Raw genomic sequence first — 18,043 nt, 5'->3', positions numbered from 1 at the left:
TGGTATAAAGTTACAATTTAAACTAAATGTATATCACAGAAAAACACAGAAAAATACCTACTGAGCTTATTATCTTTCGCTATTCCAGTTTCTTAAGTATACTGACGTCAGAGAATGTTTTAAGACCCTATGAAGATGGCCAAAGCCATAAATATATATTTTGTGTACAGATTTCAAAACTCTTTCCACTATCTATTATCCTCCTGGCTGTTTCTGGTACCTGATACAAACTGCTTTAATTAACTTCCAAGATGAATCCAATAAGAAGTTTAAATGTATTCAAAGTCTTCAAAGACTGCCTGTCAAATGTTACTGCAACATCCAGTGAAGTTGTGGGTTGTGTCTCTCACCGGACTTCAGGGTAACCCCATAAACATGTATCATTCAGTGTTTGGTTTATTTCTATTAAAACAGTTGCAGAGCCTGAGGTACCCTTTGGGTTGGATAAAATGTGAGATCTATCCCTATGATGGAAACTCATCACCAATACTCTCAAAGGAGGTAACTTAATCTAGCTGTCCACTCCACTGATATAATTAGGAATGCACTTTGTCAGCCTTTGAGGGTTTAACTACAGCTGGCTGGGTTCGATGCAGTCTCTTAAACCAATCTGTTCTTAGTAACACCATCGCCTTCCCAGAATTACAGACATAGTTTCAGCAGATATACCCATGTAACTGCTGAATGATGTTTTTCCATCCACTTATGCAGTGGTCAATGCCTGTTTTAGCAAAGCTGCAGCCTTGGGTCAGTGCCATGAATTGAATCAGAAACCAAAAGCTAAACTGGTATTTAAAGAATAAAGGTTATGAACCTTGTTTACAGTGTTTAAATATGGCTCAATTCAGCCTGCGAACATCATCATATTCCTGATCCAGCAGATGAGATTTAATTAGAAAAGAGATACTAATGGATAGCCAGATGCTGACTGGCCTATCTATTGTTTAAGAAATAGAAGACATTTCATGCCTTGTTCTCTAGGAGAATCAGATCTCTACTTTTCACACAGATTAGCTAAACTAGGGGAAAGAAATTTAACCTAATAACATTTCTAAATCTTTGAATTTATTCACCAGGACTATTTCTGGCTCCCTGCTATACCCTTGACTCTTCTGCTGGAGTCCGCACAGATTCAGATGATGAATTTTAGGTACCTTTACAGTACTGTCAATAAACTTTGCTAACTGGATATCACAAGCACCACTCCTTTTTCTTGTATTTTGCTCTGCTAGGAATCCAACTTGCATAAATGAATGAGATATTCTGTTATGATTCAAGCAAGTTAGATAAAGTTTCTCCTCCAGCCTGCAAAATATTTGAGAAAAATGCAGCACAGCTTTTCACCTATTTACTTTAAGCATCTAGCCCTGAAAATAGCCAGCCTAACCTATTAATCAGCAGACTGGCCTGTTCAGAAAAACATACCCTTTTTTTCTTATCAGTCCTGAAGCATTAGTCTAAACACTTTGAATTCCAGCCTCCAACACTGTGCCAGTAGGCTGGACACAGAAGGGTCAGAAGCTGTATAGCTGTGGCAGTGTAGAGCTGCAACCATGCACTGCTTGGGCAAAATGCTGTGGTAACACAGCTATACAGCCCCTGGACACTGGCAAAGAGAGATTGGATTTGCTTGCAGATGCCCCCCAAAAAATACTCTGAATTCCTATGTTGTAACCATTTTGTGGTAATTCACTAAGTCTATGGATTTATTACCTCACTACTAAACCTTGTGTTGTCAGACAACTTTTTGATTTTTCCAGTACTTAATTTTTTCCTTTCTGCCTGTAATAAAGATTTTCAATGGGTATTAAAATGTAGGCATCACGTCTGGGCCTGACATACTTTGCATACACAAATTTCAGTGTCCTGTGTTTGAGAGTAACCAGAAAAGGACAATGAATTAAATAAAAAACAATATGCCTCTTTCTTGCTTCAGTAAGTCTCCATATAAGTAGAAGTTTAACCCTGAACAGTAAAATCTACTCTATCTTCTAGAATTCTTGATAGCACTAACACTTTTAATTATAGGGATTCTCATTATCCATATGAATATCATACCCCATGTTTGAATCTGGAAAGAGAAAATGGGCCTCCAAGGATATCCTATGACAATGAACTCCCTGTATGAATGGGTGATTATTTGCAACTACAATGACTTATTGCTGCATGGCACATAACACAATTAACTCCAGATTTACTTGTTCTCGGTATAGACCGAGGCAAGCTGGTTTGGTTTGCATGGTCTTGTTGCATTTCCAAGAATGGCACAGTTAACATCATTCCTGGCTTAGCTAAGTTTTATATAAAAAACCAAAAACAACAACAACAAAAAAAACACTAACTAAAAAAAGCCATAAAAGCTGGTGCTCATTAAGGTTGCAATGTATCTTGACCACAAAAAACAGCTGCAGAGTCAATGTCCCTCCCAAAAATCTGTGGTGTGCTTCCTAAATACAGAACATGGAGGTTCTGGATGCTGAAGAAGGGTTTTCAGAAAGAGACATAGTAGTTTCATTTGTTTTGTTTATTTTTAATTGCCAATCTTTGTCAGAGGCAACAGATGGCTTGAAGAAATATGCTTCAGGAAGACTCAAGTTAATTTTTGACTTGTGGGCATGTAGTTCTAATGCATGCCATATGTTTTGTGAATTGCCAGTGACACATGGGTAGTCTAAGCTTCACGCTTCTTCTATAGACTTGTGCATACTGTACACACACACACATAGAGAAATAAATCAATACTTCCAGAAACCTCACGTTTTCTGTAATGTTATCCTTAAAATCTCATAGTTTATTGCTTTTGCTAATTGAAAGAGAGGAGGGAAAATAAGCAAGCAAGCAAGGCAGCCGTAAAGGATCGCTGCAGGTTATTGATGATTATGGGGAAATGAATTCTCTTAGTAGAAGATGCAAGAAGGACCTTACAGAAGGTGGTCACAATAGTTCGAGCAGGACACTTAAGACCGTCACATATTTAAAAGACCTCTCTCCTGCACTTGGCCAGCTGTGTTTCCTTCCTTCTGCCCACCCTCTCTCCAAAAGGGAGCACTTTCAATGTGAAATCCTGCTGCTGTCTGAGTACAAAGGCTTCCCTTGTCTCTGTTCATCAGGATAAGCTTGCTCTTTCCTTTCGCTTCCTTGCACACACATGATCTGGGCACCATCTGGCCTAGGAATGGCCAAGGACAGCCAAATCTGCAAAACACCTTCGGAGAATGCCCTAGGCTTCCCCGCTTCATGTTTCACCTGTAACTACAGCACATATTTTACATTTATCTTCATTACATCCAGACTAATGTTTAGAACTTGAGTTTTCACTGTATTTCAATAACAGAGGGAAGCACTGCAAAAGGAAGACAGGCCTAGGTACCATTATGTTTTAATTACTGAGCACTTCATACTGATGTCTTATTCAGCAAGAATCCTATTAAACAGGAGGTCAGCCTCAGCTGAGGGAAGAGATGGCATAATCAGATCACTCGTTGCCTTTAAGCAAAATTATTGACAATAAATGTGAGTTCTGATGGCTTGATCCAATTTCCAGTGAATTCAAAAGTAAAACTTCCATTGACTGCACATCTCCTAAGTACACATTAACTCAATCCATGTATACGAGCAAGGCTTATATCCCAAAATATATTTCACTGCTGGATTTATTGTTGACTTTTTATTAGAGGAGAATATATATATATACAAAAGAATATTTCATGTTAGAGTGAATGTTACAATTATTCAGATATTGCTTTCATACTAAGGCTAACCTTAAAATGATCTGACTTTCTCACTTTTAAATTCCCTCTTGACTGCTAGGTATGATCATCACTGGGCCAGAAGATAAGCCTAGATGATATTTTGTTCTGAGCTTTCATTAGCTAGAGGAAAAGAAACTGATGGGGAGGAGGCTCTCCATTTCCACCCCTACAATTTGCATAGACTAACCCAGTGCCTGGGTAACTGCAGACTCATTGATGTGGAGCAGTTAGCAAGAAACACAGCACTTACTGAGATGAATTCAGGCCTTGTATAAAGTTATTTCTCCCCCAGATCTGTCCATTGTGAAGCCAGTATCCTTCTGATCAGCTGTAGCAAAATGTGAGAACTTACAGGTGTAGAGATTCTTCCATCTCCAGCAGCAACCTGTGAGAGTTGTCCCGAGGTTTGGCCTACAGATGTTTAAAACACAGTTCCCCAACAAGCTTGCCTCTTACTCACCTTTCTGCTGATAAATGATGGCAACCCAGCTGGACTTCTACATCTGATACAGTTTTTCAGTACATATTGCCTTCTATCTCTCTGCACTGCTAGGATTCTCCTACCCTTCATGAAAAGGCTTGTAGTCATTATTTTGCTCATGACATGTTCAGAGCATGTTCAGAGTCCTGAGGTGGAAATGCAATAATGACAACACTTAGTAGCAGAGTCTTCTGTCCCTCTTTTGTTCAGCCTTTTTCTGTTTAAACCTCCAGCATATGTCCATGCTACACTGGATGACTTCACACATCTGAAAATCCCACAGGCTCACAGTAGCTGAATATTACACATAGCATCCTAAATAAGAAAACAGCCGCCTTCAAACGAACAAGCTGATAATAGGCTCTCTGCTCTAGTGTTTGTTCCTCTCTCTTTCCTCAGAGACCAGAGGCTCCGGCAGTGTCTGGAAAGTTAACAGATACAGACAGGGGAGGAAGAAATGAATTACAGAGCTGAGGGATCCCTCACAGTGCATCAGTCTTTCCCTTGCATTAATTACAAGGGATGCCAACTCAAGCACTTCTGTTGACCTCATCTAAAACAGTCCTTAACAGTAGCAGGGGCTCTTTTTCAAACAACCTTTTAAACCATTTCAGCTTTTGACTTCAAAATCAACACCTTAAATGTCATTTGGAAACCCCTTGCCACATGTCTCTGTTGGGACTTGAGGGTTGACTCTAAACGGCTCCACCACACAACGTCCTTTTGATAGAGGTTTCTTTTCTCATTCCTTTTATCTGCACACAAGGGGAGAATCAGGTCTTTCTGCCTTCCTTTGCTACCCTCATCCTTTCAGTCCCTTGTTTTCTCTTTTTTTCTCTCCCTTCAGAGTCCCTGGCACACACAGCAGGACTCGGAGGACCATGATAGGAACTGCTGCTACAGAGAGAGAAAGAAGGAAGCTGGCAAACGGGCCAACAACCTGGGGAGGATGCTACAGCCGTCTGCCTGGGTCACTGGCCACTCTTCTGGTTCCCCTCCCGTTCTTTTAAGGCACCCAAAATGATGGTATCTGAAGGCTGCACATGGTCCCACCCTGATGGCAGATGCGCTGCCTGCCAGCCGGAGCAAAGCACTGCAGAGGGCCAAGTGGCTGCTAGTACTGTGGTTAGCCAAAATCCAGGACGTTAACTTGATCCTTTGCTATGGATACTCAGCACTATTTCAGGACATGATTCTATATTTGTACGGTGCTAACCAGATGCTTTTCAGATACTGTCCTACCTACGACTTTTACTAGTATTCCATAATTGTGTCTTCCAGTCCCCACTGCTGCACATTTTCCACACATTTACACTGAATTATTTTGAGTTTCTGTGCAAAAATAACACTTCACAGTTCTTGATTCCTGGCTGTTTGCTATGCCAGTGCTGTCAGTGTGCCGGATGCAATCTGAAGGTGTCTGTGTAGGGCATGCAGGGCTTTCAGGTCTTATGTTTTTTGCAGGCAGCTCCAGCCCTCATGTAGTCAGAGATAAGTGACTTAGTTAAAAATGAATGGGGCAGCTGGCTAAATGCTCAACCAAACAGAATGATCAAAGGGACAGTGCCAGATGTTTTTCATCAACTCTGCATATGGAGGTACCAGGGAGAGCAGCAGGAGCACCAAACTAAAAAGAAACCAGAGAAGCCAACTCTAGTTTCAACCATAACATGAGGAACTGGCTATAAATATTACATTCCTCAGTGAGGCTCCCAGAGGACATTCTGTAGGTATTTCTAAAACCTACAGGAAAAGCGTGTCTACTATTGTCTGACTTATTTATATGCATCCTCTCACTAAATGCTTTATTAAGAATCATAATTCCTAGCATCTATAAAAAATATACTTTTAAAACCATATTTTGGGAAGCTGATGGAAATTATAAAAAGTCTTAATTTTTCCGCAAAACATACTTCTTGCCCAGTCTGTGCCAGTACAATATTTTCTTAAACTTCTGTTTCATGGAGTTTTCTTTTACCACTTTTAGTACATTTTAAAAATTTAATTTTGTCGTTTTGAGTCCAAGTTACTGCAAGAGGCTCAAGCCATTGCAAGATTTACTGTGGAAAAGGAGCCAGCTCTTTATTTTTGTCTTCTGTGGAAGTTTATGGTAGAGCAAGATAAACATCCAAAATAGTTAAGGTTGTTTATCCTGCATCACTTAGAAGACATTCTTGACATCACTTGTATACAGCTGAGCAGGGGAGCTGCTCAATCAGCCTGACAGAAATTAAACCCAGATCACCCAGCCTCGGGGCATACAGACCTTACTTCACTGTGATAAAATCTGCTTCTGTTGGGATAAAACCTGAACTGCTCATGCAGTTCCTCTGGTCACAAGCTAAGTTTTGGTGCATAAGGGATTCTCCTCCAGTTTTACTCTTTCCAGAGACAACAGTCATTATTTCAGGACACTTTATCTCACCCTAACATATCTCTGTCGTATCTTGGGGCCAGCAAAAGGGGATGAATATTGCACAAGGATCTTGTCTGGTGCAATGATTATACTATTGGCCACAAGTCCATGAGTCCTAGACTTGCAGGGCAGGGATCCTTGAAGCTGTCAACAGGTAATTTGAGGTGACACAGAAATTTCAGAAATTTTTCCTGTTCTTATTTGAGTCTACAGTTTAGTGATGCCTGTCTGAAAGTCCCCCCCTGACATCAGGAGGAGGCAGACATGCTGAACATGTAGAGATTGGACAGCCATTTGCCTAAAACAACTGGAAATGCCAGACTTTCTCTTGACTAGGAGAGAAGCTATGAAAGGAGTCCTGTCTGCATCGTTCAGTGGTGCTGAAGTCCATTTTGTCCTTTGTAGCATGTGCATAGGTTTGGTAGGATGCATGATTATTCATTGTAAGGATGTGCCCTTTATATCTGCTCTAACCCATTCTGCAGGAGCAAAGCCACGTGCCTTTTCTGTCCCCTGATTCTGATGTCATGCCCATACAAGCTTAAGCCACCTATTGCAATGGAGATATTTGTGAATTTCAGTACAGGATGAGCTCTTTGCTGGTAGATATTCCAGTAACAAACAGGCTGAGGAACTCACTAACTCATACTTGAGTCAAGGAAAGCTTGAGCATGACTCACCCAGGAATGCTTTGTACTCCGCTAATTGCATAATTACCTTAGAGAGCTCACTGGCCATTTGGTAGAGAGGTCATTCCTGTTTCCTCTGAGCACAGGAATAACTCCTCCTCACTTCTCTCTTCTACCAAGCAGGATAAAAAGGAGATGTGATGAAGACATATGGCTGTGGCACCACTTTTCCTGTATATAATCTAGGAGCAGTATTTGTGCAGAGCTGTAAAGTCCTTCACTGAAGTGAGGATGGAAAAGGTGACCAGTACTAAACACAAATAAACACTTTCACCTTTGCATTGGGCTGGTGTCTGTAATGAAAGGGGTAGTGTGATATTCTGAGGTGTTTGGTACTGGTACTTGTGTTATCTGAATTCTAATAAAGGGGATTAAAAACAAGTGAGTGTCACAAACGCAGGAGCCTTCCCCACTGTCCTTATATGCTGCAGAATTAAACTAACTGCTAATTGTGAAAGAAAACAGAGACCCCCCAATACCTAGTTCTCAAAGGCAATACATTACAAAAAGATATGAATAACATGAATGCTGTAAAAAATTGCAGTCATGTAAAGTGGATGACAAGGATAGTGAAGAGGCCTACATGTCACATGAGAAAAATGGAAAAATGAACTTGATAGTTGCATTAACAGAATTAAAGGAAGATGAGGATGGAGAATTCCCCTGGGCCTCTAACAATGTCAGCAGTGCAGTTTTCAGAGCTCACCCCATTTGTGAAACTGGTGAAGTTAAGTCTGGGGGTGGAAAAATAGGATAGTGATAGAAATGAATGATACAGATCGCTGAAGAGGAGATATTTAAATACAGCTATCTTTAGTCCCCCTGACACTCTCTTGTTCTGGAGAATGGATGGAATTAGTGGCCTCTATTCTTAACCCTTTTATTAATAGTACAAAACAGTAAATTTGGAAGATAGAATTCTCCCTTTGCAGATCAGTGATGGTATCACTGTGTAGTCAAATTTTCATTCCGCTCTCCCATTTGTTACACATATGAATTTACTATCCTTTGCACACTGGTGTATCTACCACTCAGAGTAACTAAAGCACATCTTGTCCTGATCTCCTTGCCGTCCACCACCAATATCACCTAATCTATAACTGGGCAGATACCCTCTCCATTCATTAGGTTTACAAATGAAAATACTTATGGTTGCTATATTTTGTGTTGATTTTAATGCTGCACAGGTATGTTTTAGACATGAACACAGGATGTCCACGCGGTTGATCCTTCAAGAACTGGAGATGAATTTGAAGCCAAGTGGTCTTATGCATCTAAGTTGCTTTATTAGTGTAAACTTTTGTGTCCGTGAACTTCTCAGCTGCATACCTGGGTTGGCAAGAATAATTAAGTTTGCTGAGTAATTCTGAGGTTCATGATAGGTACCTAAATGTTTCCTCTTTTTATGTTATTTTTTTTTTTACTTTTTTATCAGGGCCTCCTTAAATAGTGGGAAGCAGAGCAGTTTAATGCCAACAGAGGCTGCACTAGCTTCCCCTTTCTGTGAGAAACCTCCGCTTAGAGGGTTCCCAAAGTGAAAGTGTAAGAGAAAACATAGCTGGGAGAGACTCACATCCAAGTCTGGCAAGTGGAGTTGTGGAGCATCACTCCAAAGCTAGAGACATGTTTTGGGGAGATGAAAGAAAATGAAAGATCTTGATTGCTAAGCTGAGAGAGAACTGACCAGTAGTCTATCAAATCAAAGGCTAAAATCCAAGACTGATTCTGTTCATACAGCTACATATCTGAAGTATGGACTTTGTTAGAGCTACATCTAACTAAAGCCAACAGAATTCAGAGGAAAGTCACGCTCTGCGTCCTAATTGCTTTTGTTATCAAAAGAAAAATAGACAACATCTTTGTTTGTTGCATGCTTTTTCAAATCATTCTGCTAGAGTCAAGGAACTGGCACGCTGTAGTGCGGGCGGCTGCCCCGGGATCAAGGAACACCAGACAGAGGTTATAGTAAAGCTGCTTGCATTAGGATGGCGGCAGAGGAAACTGTATAGAAAATGCAGTCCAGGAAACAGTTCTTAGAAGATGGAGAAGGGATTAAGTGAGAACCTATTTTACTATTTGCTAAAAAGCTCAGTACATTTGCCTTCATGGACTCTGCATTCCAGAGGACTGCATGCTGGGTTAATAAAATCCCTCTCCTGAAAGCCTTTGGAAACTCAGATGGTCACTGACTGCCCATATGGCAGAATTTGGCTATTGCTATTAGACAGCTGCAGGAAGTTGAAGACAAGAAAGGGGAGACAGCACCAAAACCTTATGGACACACACAGATACACAGAGAGACACGTGGCTTTGCCTCATGGCAGGAGCTTCCAAAACATGTTTCTCATCAAAATGCCAGGATCCTCATTTTCTTTTTCTTTTTCTTTTTCTTTTTCTTTCTTTTTCTTTTTCTTTTTCTTTTTCTTTTTCTTTTTCTTTTTCTTTTTCTTTTTCTTTTTCTTTTTCTTTTTCTTTTTCTTTTTCTTTTTCTTTTTCTTTTTCTTTTTCTTTTTCTTTTTCTTTTTCTTTTTCTTTTTTCTTTTTCTTTTTCTTTTTCTTTTAGGAACTGCAGTTTGCACTTCTCCTTTTCTCCTTTTCTTAGGTGATGTGTATGTGATTTAAACCCTCGGACATTCTGGGCTTAAGTTCCAAGAGCATTTTAAAACAATGAGCACACCTACCAGCAACACAGAAAAACACCACATTTCCGTTGCTCAGGCTTAAAGGGAGGCTCAGTTTAGCATTCTTCCTTGGGGAAGAAATGACATGTTCCCCACTAACTCAATGCCAAACCACTGCTCTCTGATTTGAGTAACAAGTGCCATTCCTACTGCGTCTAAAAGACCAAGCTCTGTTTCTTTTCTTAACATGAAATTGTGTATTTTGGTACTGCTCTCAAACAACAGTTTAACAGAACAAAGAAGTTATCTTTATGAGACAGCCAGGGAAATACACAAAGAACAGGAAGATGCAGCTAACCTAAATAATGACAATGAAAATAAAATAACCATCAGGCTATAAATAAACAATATGAAGTAAATATCATTATTTTTATTAACAGGAGACACAGACTTAATTCCTGGGGACAATTATATCTACTGTTTCCTCAGACTTCAGTTTTGGATTCTTTCAGTCAAGCCACAGAAAAATGTTTTCTACTTTGTTCAACTTTTTACAGTATGAACTTCCACACTACTTTTGCTGGAGAATACTGCACAGAACAGACACTTATGTTTAGGAGAAAGGTCAGATTTTTCTAAAACAATTAAATTGCCCAACCGTGCAAAATTTTGAACTGCGCAAATGCATGCATTCATACAGAGCAGGGAAGTAAACATACACACCACTGCATTAATTAAGACAATACTTAGTTTCCTGCAACACAAAGGAATTTTCTTATTTAGATTAGTTCTCTGATGATGCAGGCTCCCATTGTGTGTACAGGGGTGTGCAAAGCAGCAACTGCAGTTCCACAAAAAGGCAAGGGCTGGACCTGACCCAGTGGGTGAGTGGGGAAGGAATCAAATAATCGCCTAATCCGGAGTCAGGACCAGTTTTCTGGGAGCCAGCCTCAGTCACTCCAGCCCTCTGTCTTCCCTAAAGGACCTGAGCAGAAGCCTGGCGCACATGCCGTGTGCCTGGGGATTGTCTTGTTGGGATTCCCGGGTGGGAAACGGGCTCAATCTGTCATTTACACAGTTTAAAACAAGCACTTGAATTTTCCACTCCTGGCCACAACCAGCAGTGCCGGGCTGAATTACTTTCCCAGCTGGAGGCAAGAAACGTGTGAGAGCAGAGTGCTTACCAAGTGGCCGAGCAACTGGGCAGCCTCGAAGCACACAACCCAACCCGCGCACTACATCCCCGAACCTCGGCCTTTACCTGCTGCTGGGCGAGTGGCTGGAGGGGACGTCCTGCACGAAGCTCTGCTCCATGCCGGGGATCCTGGCGGGGCTGTGGGGGTGGTAGGCTGTCAGGACTACGCTGCCCGAGTCCTTCATCTCCATGGTCATAGGCACATGTCGGTGACAAAGGCGGCCGGCGAGGGCTCCTGTCACGCAAGCGAGCACGCGGCCTGACCCTGCAGTCGCCTCTCGCCACCGTTTGCTGTCAGGAGAGAAGCGTAGCCCCGGCACGGCGCGTCTCCCTGTCAGGAAAGCTGAATTAGCATATATTCAAAAACACCGCCCACAAAACAACCCACGGGGAAGTTACTACGTTCCTAGGAAACTAGAAACCTGAGATAATCCTACAGGGCACTGCACGGCCGCGGGAAAAACTTCTCGCTTTGTTTCTTTTTGTTTCTGTTTAAGAACTCATTTCTTGATACGCCTCGTGCTCCCAAAATAGGCACGGCAAAGTGAAGCTATTTGCCAGCGAAGCAGCAGAGTGACTGGTGAGAGCTATTCAAACATAAAATGTGGTTTGGCAGTGCAGGGACTGACATTTAAACCGCTTACACGAGAGACTCGAGAGCAAAGTAGGCTGTGCTCTGTTTAAATAATCAAGGAACAGTAACCTTGATTTCCTACACTCCAGATCATTCCTGCGGCAGGGGACTTTACTGGCTTTCTGTTGAACTCCAATGAAGCTTTCATTTTGCCTGATACTTCTGTGTAAGTAATTAGAAGGGCACCGGGAAATGAGAGAATCCGTTTTACAACAGTTTGTGTTCATCTGTAGCAAGTCCATAAATAAATATACTCCGAGATGCTCAGTATTTTTTCAGGCTTACTTGTGACCTTTTGAAATGATAATGAAACGTTTTTCCTCAAGAGGAAACAAGCAAACAAAAAGATCAGGGTGCAATTTAGGAATTAACACCCAGAGAAAACCGTGTAGATAATATAACAAAACTTACACAGCCCTTTATTTTCCCCTCCCACTCCTTTAGTGTTTGTTGTTGTTGTTAATAAGTGTTTCTGTCTGTTCCTGAAAACTATTGCCCTGCTTACAAAGCCATGGGAAGGATGCCCCTAATTTTAGTCTACAACTGTAGAGTACTGCTTTACTGCCACAGGTCTCCAAGTGCCTTGTGAGCATGGGAGTAAGACAGCAGCCCCTGTGCATCTTCTCCACAGCTGCTAATGACATCTCTGGCACAGGTACAGTGCAAAATGCTTGTTAGGGTCCTCTTTCACATCCCCTTTTGTTAAGGTGCTCTCACCAGCACTGCTGAAGGGCTGCCTGAATTGCACTGGCAGTCTCTCCAGTTGACAAGGTAAGGTAGCTCAGGTTTTGAAGGGCACAAAAATGATTCATCTCATCTCCACCTTCCCCATGAGCTCCTTATCCTGCCTGGAGGGGCACAACCATTCCAATCAAATATGCTGCTGCAACTCATGCAGGCAGTGCCCAAGTTAATTTTCAATTAGCCAGCACAGGACACTGATAGCAGTACATTTGGCAGCACTTCTTGCCAGACTCACCCAGGAAGCATAAATATTTGAACATACAGAGCCTCTAGGCTTGCTCTTGCTACACTGTTAATGTGTCCTGGATTAAAGGTTATACACGATAAAATCATGGTTGCTTCCTTGGAGGCACAGAGGCCCTCTCAGAGCCATCATGTAACCTTATAAATAATTTTGATTTCAAGGAGAAGGCTGTGAGCTAACTCACTGCCCATGGCAACAGGACCATATCCTGAAGTGTCACCTGTGAGGAACTGTGGTGAATACAATAACCACTGAAGACCTGAGGGTGCTCTCTGACTGGTGAGAGAGAGAAGATCTGACAAAATTAGGATAGATGTCTTTATGGGTCTCATATTTGAACTCCGGGGAGCCCTGAGTGAATGTCAGGATGATGTCTTGCTGCTGAATGACAAAAGAGGCTGCTGTCAGTGTCATTTTCCCCCTATCTACCTTGAATTTGTGTTCTTTTCCTGAAAAAGAAAGTGGGAACGCCTCTTCTTGGGTAGGAGGGAAGTATATTTCATCTGTGTACATCCTTTAGAGTCATTCTCCACAATTCACTCCAAGAAACTAAGCACCTGAAGAAAGACATACAGTAGAAGTCACCAAATGCCATCAGAAAAGAGGTAAGCATCTTTTAGGAGATCAGATTGAGGACAAAGTACTGGCTGCAACTCCACAAAAGTGCCTTTTTTTCTGCCCTTCCTATCGTCATAAGAGTAGTCTTTCTCCAGTACCATCAGACAAGGAAATTATGCCTCTATATTTTAAGCTATGTGTAGATAAAGCCCACGTCAGAAATGGCACATATTTTAGTATTATTTTAACAACTTCTCTTCCCATAAAAAAAATAAAAAAATCAATCAATATGATTTAGAAAAGAGCACAGTTACCCTCGCAGTAGTACAATGTGTATAAAAATAGAGTCCCACATTTATTAAATAGGATTTTCTCTCTAAGAAAAATAAACATGGGAGATGTTATTTAAAGGTTTATAAAGTGCTGGTGTACAAACTGGATGCTTGTATGGAAATAGCAGGCTGTTTGGCATAAGTACCAATAGGTATTTTGAAAATTAATCAGCCAAAATACATATATCAAGCTGACAGCTAAAAATGTTTATTTACATAATGGCTCTTGGGGTTAGATGAATACGTATTATGGAAAACTGAAAATGATGCTAAATCCAGTAGAGATACACATCAGCCATTAAACAAAGTTTTAACTGGACTAGTAATAAGTAATAATAATTGTGCACAAGGCAAAGTAGGGCCAGAGTGGGCCAAATTCCTACTTCACTTTTATATGTGCAGTTCTGCTAGTTAAAGGTGAATTTATTCTTCTGGTTGCTAAAGAAGTAATTAAGAAAACATTTTAGTCTAACATGCATGTATTTCTACAGGATACCCTTCGATACTTGGAGTACTCAGGACTATAATACTTCTAATTTATTATTATTATTTATTTATTTATTTATTTATTTATTTATTTATTTTCAGGTAGCTAAAAGCTCCATAGAACTTTCAAATACTCCGGAAAGACCAGTTTGATGAGAAATAATATTCTGAAGATTTTTTTTTTTTTTGGCAACTGGTAAGGCAAAAACTACAAGAAGAGAAGCTGTGGGGAGTTTGCAGACAGTGAACCCATGATCAGGTAGCCCACTTCAGTTTGGTGGGGCTTTGCTGGTCTACACAAGGTAGTCAAGAACATTGTGTTTTCAGTTTTTACATTGTGCTCATGCATGCTTAGAACTTTCACAAATTTGAAAAAATAAATGTTTATATATAGGTCTGTGGGTCCAGATTTTGAGAATGGGACCCTTATTAGCCTATTGTTTCAGAAGCATAAGTCAGTGGCTATATCAAATGAGCTGAAAGCTCGACAAGAGTATCTGTGACTGCCATATACAAGGAGAATAAACCCACACAGAACCACTAGTAACTCTTACAGAGATGAAAAGGAAAAGTTGTTATTGTTACTAATATTAAAATGTACTTGTATACTACTAATTAGTAATCACTGTGGCAGTAGCATGGTGAACAATCTTCGTGTGAGAAATTCAATGGCTATTGCTTAGAAAGGAACCAATAAAGATTTCATAGAAATTTAAAGCAGCCTTTTCTGGCTAAGTCCAAGGGGGACTGTCACTGAGAGGAATGGGATTTGTCAGCTAGGGGTTCTTGTCCCGAGATGGTGAGGGCATACACCATTATAGCATAAGGGAGTAGAACCACAGAGCCCTGGAAAGTACAAAATTCCCCTTTGAAGTACAAATCACAGAGAAGTCTCCTGGTATTGGATTTCATTGCTAGCTTCCAGCTTAAATTAGCCAGGACAAAGTTGGACAGAATTTGCAAAACTTTGAAGTTAATTTTGGACCAGTTTAATGTGAACTTGGGTTATGTTAAGTTTTTAAAGGAAGCTGTGTTAAGCACAGCATTTTCCCCTGATTAAATCAAAGGAAATAGAGTGGAGCAGTACACAGAAAAATGTCATCCTAGCTTTGCACCTAGATTTCCTCATCCCTCTTGTTTAGGCAGTGGTATGCAATATGTTTTCTACCTGTGTGAAAAAAAAGTGAAAAGAGAACCACTGTATTTCTCCATGGTGTTTCTTTTTTTCTTTTTTTTTTTTTTTTCTCTTTTTTTATTTTTTCTGGTGGTGAGGGGAGAGGGAGGAGAAGGCATCTCTTACCTTTAATTTGTTATTTCGATGGAAAGATGCTTGGGTGGTGGAGGGCAGAGAGGCTCATCACAACAAAGAGTTGGTGCATGCAAAAAGTATCTGGACTGTCTGAAAACAGAGTGCCACAAAGTCACAAGAAAGTCAAGGACAGAGGCATGTGAACTTTCTACTGCTCAGTACCAAAGCCTCCCATAAAAAAAAGATTGAGAAGAGGCTGCCTTTTGTGTCAGGAAAATTTTCACTGGGACTTGAGGGCTGTTTGCTTAAAAATGATATTATGCATCATGAAAAACAATCTTCAGTAGGATAATGCTTCATTTAGTCTCCGTGTTTTCTATTCCCAGAAGGATTATGGTCTTTTTTTTTTTTTCCCCACTATAAAGGTGAGGTTTTTGTGTGCTTTTGTGTGGGCATCTGGGAATACAAGTAAATGAGTGGGATTTAGCAGTAACATCATAACATAGCCACTGCTTTTAGAATATAAAAAAAGTTCATAAGACAAAAAATTAACAAAATTAGAGGAAAATCTGTGTTGTTCTGCTTTCTTTGACTTTTCAAACTGAGATGAAAAACAACATTGAAATACACGTGCTTGTCCTTTACAAACCTGTTAAGTAGCAAGGCTACTTAGGTGAAGAGATTAGAAATCACGTATCATAGCAATTGGTGGTGTTTCAAAGTTCCTTAATTAGCATATGACACTAAACATCCATATAACCTCACATATTTCAGTCCCAGGTCCAACTTAACTATATATCATATCTGATGAACTTTAACATGTCTTTTTTTTTTTTTTTTTTAATTTAGTGATTCACTGTGGATTCTTTTATCTTAAAAAAGACACAAAGTATGGAAAAAATCTTTAGACAGGTTTACATAGCTGCTTGCTTCGTAATGACCCTCACTGATTTTCTGGGAGTTCCAAAGTTGGTTCTCTTTACTCCAGATTAGACTTCCCATATGCTATTCCCATGTTAGTTATGTACAGAAAAGGAAACTTCCTTAATCTGTCTACCACAACAGGGCTTTCTGGAGGTTAACTTTAAGAAAAAGCTCTTATATTTTTATTCATCCATTAAGTTCATGCTCCTTCATGCCATGTTGATCTAAGTGCTTCAGCTGGGACAGCTGACATCCACAGCTGAATGCTATGGTCTTTTTGTTGTTGTTGTTGTTGTTGTTGTTGCTCTGAGGCAGTAAGTTAAAATTACATGAAGGGGTGGTAATGTGGTCAATTAAGGAAAAGTAGCATTAGGAGAAGCTGTCTGCTTCTCTGAAATGTTTCTCAAAGCACAAACTGAAAATGGGAATTGGCCTGTGCAGCGTGGAAAGAGAGGAATAGTAAGCAATGGACAGCAAGGAGTATTTTCAGTATTTTCAGTCTATCCTGACGCTTGTGAAAAAACAGAACTGGGATATTTGCATTTGGTATAGGAAAGATGAGGCTTAAAATTATATATGTATTTATAAATATTTGTATACCCCATACTATGCAATTCAGGTTATAATGAAAAAATATAAAGAAGAAATTTTGTTACATAAAAAACCAACCAGACAGAGTTTTATAACATTATCCTTTTAAAAATTAAAGTTTTCTAGGGCCAATCAAATGCTTTAGCAGCTGTATGCATAAGGATTTATACATAATTTCTTAGAAAATGCACATAACCCCTCCTCTTTCATCAGTGTTCAATGAATGTTCTTTTACATGCTATGAACAGCAAAATGCATTTTGCTGAAGGTGGTGATGATTTATACATCTATCTTTGCCATTACAGTGCTACTTTAGTAAAATATCTGAAGACAAATTTGTTAAGAAGACAGATTTATTAAGTCCCTTTCTTGTTATAAGTGGTTTCACATTTGGATTCTTGTAACATTTTTTGCCTGCAAATTGTTCCATTTCTTCGGAAGACTTTACATACGGTGTAGTTGGTATTTCCTTGTAACCATGCCAATGATTTCTTCCATTTTGCCATTTCATAACAGTCTGTTTCCCAGAAAGCAGCAGTAGAGCAAAGCTCTGCTGCTGTACTGGGAAGTTGCACTGAGTGAACTAGTCACCAGGGCGCTGCTCTCTTAATCAATCCTGACTTTGAGTTCTGTTCTTAGGTTTATGTATAAAAATTGATGAAGCAAGGTAGGGGGATGTTAGCACAAGCCTTTGATGTTTCTCGGGCACATATCTAGAGACAAGTCAATGTCAGCTGTCTAGCATTGATTGCATTCTACAACTGCTGAAATAAGGAGCTGTGGTTTTTAAAATTAAGCAGCCAATAGACCTAACAATGAACTGAATTTCCCATATCTGCACCGAAAAGAGAAACCACAAATTCTCCTGTCCAGTTCAAGGAGAGCAATGCATTTCTGAAATATTCATGTATTATATCTCCATCCTACTTTGGCTTTCTGCAGTTAAATTCCTGAAGATACTAAACTTACTTTTGCCTTTCACATGCAAAAATGAAAAAACTTATCTGCTCATTCCTTCACAGTGATAATATCATCACTAAAGTAGTAATCGAGGTCACTGGAGGAGTCTTATTCATGTATTTGTCATGCGAACATGATAGCTCAGAACTTCTCTGAAATTTCAGTGT

The 18,043-nt window shown here is 40.0% G+C and overlaps 1 protein-coding gene across 2 annotated transcripts in view; it reads right to left on the bottom strand.

The window, feature by feature from the left end:
- Window positions 1–11,710, bottom strand: part of ARHGAP28 (Rho GTPase activating protein 28) — an 80,985-nt gene extending 69,275 nt beyond the window's left edge. The window contains exons 1-2 of one of the 2 annotated variants that reach the window (XM_083822699.1): window positions 11,577–11,710; window positions 11,221–11,485 (exon numbers count right to left, since the gene is read on the bottom strand). In XM_083822699.1, coding sequence (XP_083678825.1) covers window positions 11,221–11,351 — 131 coding nt within the window. In that variant the 5' untranslated portion in view covers window positions 11,352–11,485; window positions 11,577–11,710. Of the gene's footprint in view, window positions 1–11,220; window positions 11,499–11,576 lie in introns of those variants that run through there. The other variant, XM_083822698.1, reaches the window with a different exon arrangement.
- Between the last annotated feature and the right edge of the window lie 6,333 nt (window positions 11,711–18,043).

This window comes from Anser anser (genome assembly GCF_964211835.1).
Source record: "Anser anser genome assembly, chromosome: 2".
NCBI classification, from domain to species: Eukaryota; Metazoa; Chordata; class Aves; order Anseriformes; family Anatidae; genus Anser; species Anser anser.
The sequence above is the reverse complement of the archived record's forward strand: the minus strand, read 5'-3'. Positions and strand labels throughout refer to the sequence as shown.